This window comes from Bos mutus, chromosome 22 (genome assembly GCF_027580195.1).
Source record: "Bos mutus isolate GX-2022 chromosome 22, NWIPB_WYAK_1.1, whole genome shotgun sequence".
NCBI lineage: Eukaryota > Metazoa > Chordata > Mammalia > Artiodactyla > Bovidae > Bos > Bos mutus.
The window spans coordinates 13,391,430-13,394,519 of record NC_091638.1 but is presented as its reverse complement, the minus strand read 5'-3'; the positions used below and the strand labels follow the sequence as shown (position 1 = coordinate 13,394,519).

The 3,090-nt window shown below is 47.8% G+C and overlaps 1 protein-coding gene across 1 annotated transcript; it reads right to left on the bottom strand.

Moving 5' to 3' along the window:
* Positions 1–204: 204 nt before the first annotated feature.
* EIF1B (eukaryotic translation initiation factor 1B) lies at positions 205–2,676 on the bottom strand. Its single transcript, XM_005891062.3, has 4 exons — positions 2,382–2,676; positions 1,296–1,459; positions 979–1,080; positions 205–612 (listed from the first exon to the last, which is right to left on the bottom strand). The coding sequence occupies exons 1-4, from the start codon at positions 2,410–2,412 to the stop codon at positions 568–570; spliced, it is 342 nt and encodes a 113-aa protein (XP_005891124.1). The 5' UTR covers positions 2,413–2,676; the 3' UTR covers positions 205–567.
* Positions 2,677–3,090: the final 414 nt, after the last annotated feature.

Sequence of the window (3,090 nt, the reverse complement as noted above, 5' to 3'; positions counted from 1 at the left end):
CTGAGTTTATGTTTTTTCTACTCTTATTTTTAAGTCAGTGAGTAAAGAACAAAAATTACATATAACAAAGGTTCTCCTCTAGCTTTAACAGCATCTGAAATTAATCAGAAAGAATAAACAAAATGAGAACGCCAGTTATGAAAGACAAACTATAGGTGTACATTACCTGCTTAGATTTGGGAGCCTAACTGATCACAAAAGCACTCATAGATATTTTTTTTTTATTGTTAAGCTGCAACATACATGGTTTAATACAACAACAAAAAAATTTAATCAAGTGAAAAGTAATAAACTGAACAATAAACAAATAAACACTCAAAACAAAATCTTTTCCATTGGAAACATGTTAAGATGAATACGGGGTTTCATTACCATCTTACTGCAATTTTCTTATGTGTTACTAGCCTACATACCCCATGTTTTCTGTAATCATGCAGGTGTGAATGGAAGTTTGAATGATTAAATAAATGAAAAGTCCATTTACTGCAGAGAATCATTTCACAAGGCAGCCAAACTAGGTCAGAGAACAAAATTATTCAAGAAATCCTCCACGTATTTAGGTTCATTTTAGAATCCATGAACCTTAAGCTGTTCCTCCTTGACAATGCCAACCTACAAAATAAAATTTAGCAGAATCACTACATATAAATTCATTCCTAAGAAAACAGAGCAGTCATTAAAAAGTATCACTGTTAACAGGTCAATGCAACACTATTATTTGTGGCATGAACTGTTAATAAAAATTCAACACACATTTGAATATCATGACATGCCGCAAAACATCCTCAGTGGACCCAGGAATAATCAGGTCATTCTAATGACAAAATAAACTGGTACTCCTGTCTTCAAAATAAGTACAATTAATGTGCTTCATCCACATGACTTCTTACTAAAGAGGATAAAGTTATAATTCATGTCACCCTTAAGTACAATGTCAGAAGCATCTCAAGGCTGTACATAAAGCACCCAATCACTCACCTCCAAGAGAAACTGGCAAATGTTTTTCCTTTGGTCACCTTGAAGCTGAATAACCTCTCCGTATTCCGGATGTTCAATCACAGTACCATTACAGGCAAATTTCTGAAGAAGTAGATTCAACATAACTGAATCAAATAACAATGATATTTTATTTTCACCCTAAGATTACCTAGATGTTAATTAAGAGTATGAACATAGTTTCCTTGGGTCAAATCATCTTCACCCACACTGACAGTCATGTAAGGTGTGGACCATAATCCTACTTAGAGGTGTGCTTCAATAACTACATTTTAATCTCTTCTTCCTAACACCTTTACCTTTTTGAAAGCTTTCACAAGTTTCTTTTTGTCATAATCATCCGCAATGCCCTGAACAGTAGTCAGTGTCTTCCTGCCGTTCCGTTGCTGGATTCTTATATGAATGTAATCCTCAGTCCCTGCCGGGAGTAAGTCGTCACCCTTAGTTGCATCAGCAAAGGGGTCTGCAAAGGGAATACAAAAAAATCCAAAGCAGGAAAATATCTTTCAGTTAGTAATTTCCAGATATATGGTTCGCTACAATCTAGACACTCAGCAAAGAAGGTTCTAGTGCCTCTGCTTTTTTTCTGCAGGTGGGGATGGAGGGGGGGGGCAGTCATAAGCTTAGGTTATTGATGAAACCGCTAAGGTACTCTCACAAAATGAGACTTTAAACAGGTATGCCCACCAATACCGGAAGAGAAAAACGCTTACACGTAGATAATATTATCGTTGAACGTAATCCTTAGATTTTAAGACCTTAATTTTATAGCCACTATAAAAAATGTGCGTCATCTCGATTACATTCTGATGACAACAGAAAGATTCACAGATAACCTCCTAATCATTTAACAGTAACTGCCTGGGAAAAAGATGCACATATCTCAATACACAGTACTACACGTAAAGAACTGGACCACTACCCTATAACAGATCAGAGGCCTGATCCGCCGCATCTTCTACTAAATGCCCCGGAGAGCCGCTCACAGAACAGCCCCGACCGCTAATGGACGCCGATACCCCGGCCCGGGCCGGCGTCTCCCTGGCCAGCAGCAGGGCAGGTCTGGGGGCGGCACAGGGCCGCAGAGGCGGCAGGAGGCAGAAGCGAGGCGCAGGCCGGTCTGGGAGCGGGCAGGGGGCGGCACAGGGTCCGCGGCCGGGGCTCCGGGGGCCGTCTTCAGGGAGGGGGTCGCCAGGGGCCCAGTCGCCATCTTCTGGGCGCCGAGACAAAGCCCCACTCGGGGTGCGGGGAGGGCGACCGGGGGCCCTGCGAGGCAGGGGGCGGAAGAGCGGCCCCGCCGGGGGCTGGCAGCGGTGGCTGGACAGCCGAGAGGCGCGCGGAGGACGCGGTGGGCGGGAGGAGGCGGCGGGGCGACCCGCTCTTACCGAAAGATTGGAGGTTCTGGATAGTGGACATGCGATACTAGTGTGAGGCCGGTGTGGGGATAAAATTCCTGCGGGGCCCGCCCGGATCACCGTGTCAGGAGGCTGTAGTGGCGAAAAAACGGAAACAAATACGGAGACGCTTGGCCCCGGGGCTGGGATGCGGCTTGAGCGGCGGCGGCGGCGGCGGAAGCCGGGAGGAGGCAGGAAGAGGCGAAGGAGGAGGCGGAGGAAGAGGCGGCGGCAACGGATGCGAAGACGCGAAAGAAGAGGCGGCGCTGCGGCTTCTCCCACAAAATGGCCGACGGAGACTATTTAGCCGCGCCCGCCGCCCCTCCCACGTGACCCGCCCTCGCCAAGCACTCTGGGACTTGTAGTTTTCTCGAGGCAAGACAGTCCGGAAAGCCTGGAAAGGGTGGGCTTCCGGGACCTCAATTCCCAGCAGGGTGTGCGCCCCCCAGCACGGGGTGGCTTGGGCAGGGAAGGGTTTAGCGGGCCGCCGATCTGTCTGGCTAGAACCCTCGTTGTCTAGCCCTGTCCTTCCCGGTCTCTAGCACACTCTCCCTTGACTCGTCTTTTCTCGCCGTAGGGTGGCAGCCCGGAGGGGTCGGTGCTGGCGGGGTCAGGGGAGGGTAGGCGGATAATCTCCGTCAGTCACCCTCGAGGCCCTGGGTAATGTAAGTAAAATCGGGGTACAGGAGCAGAACAAGGC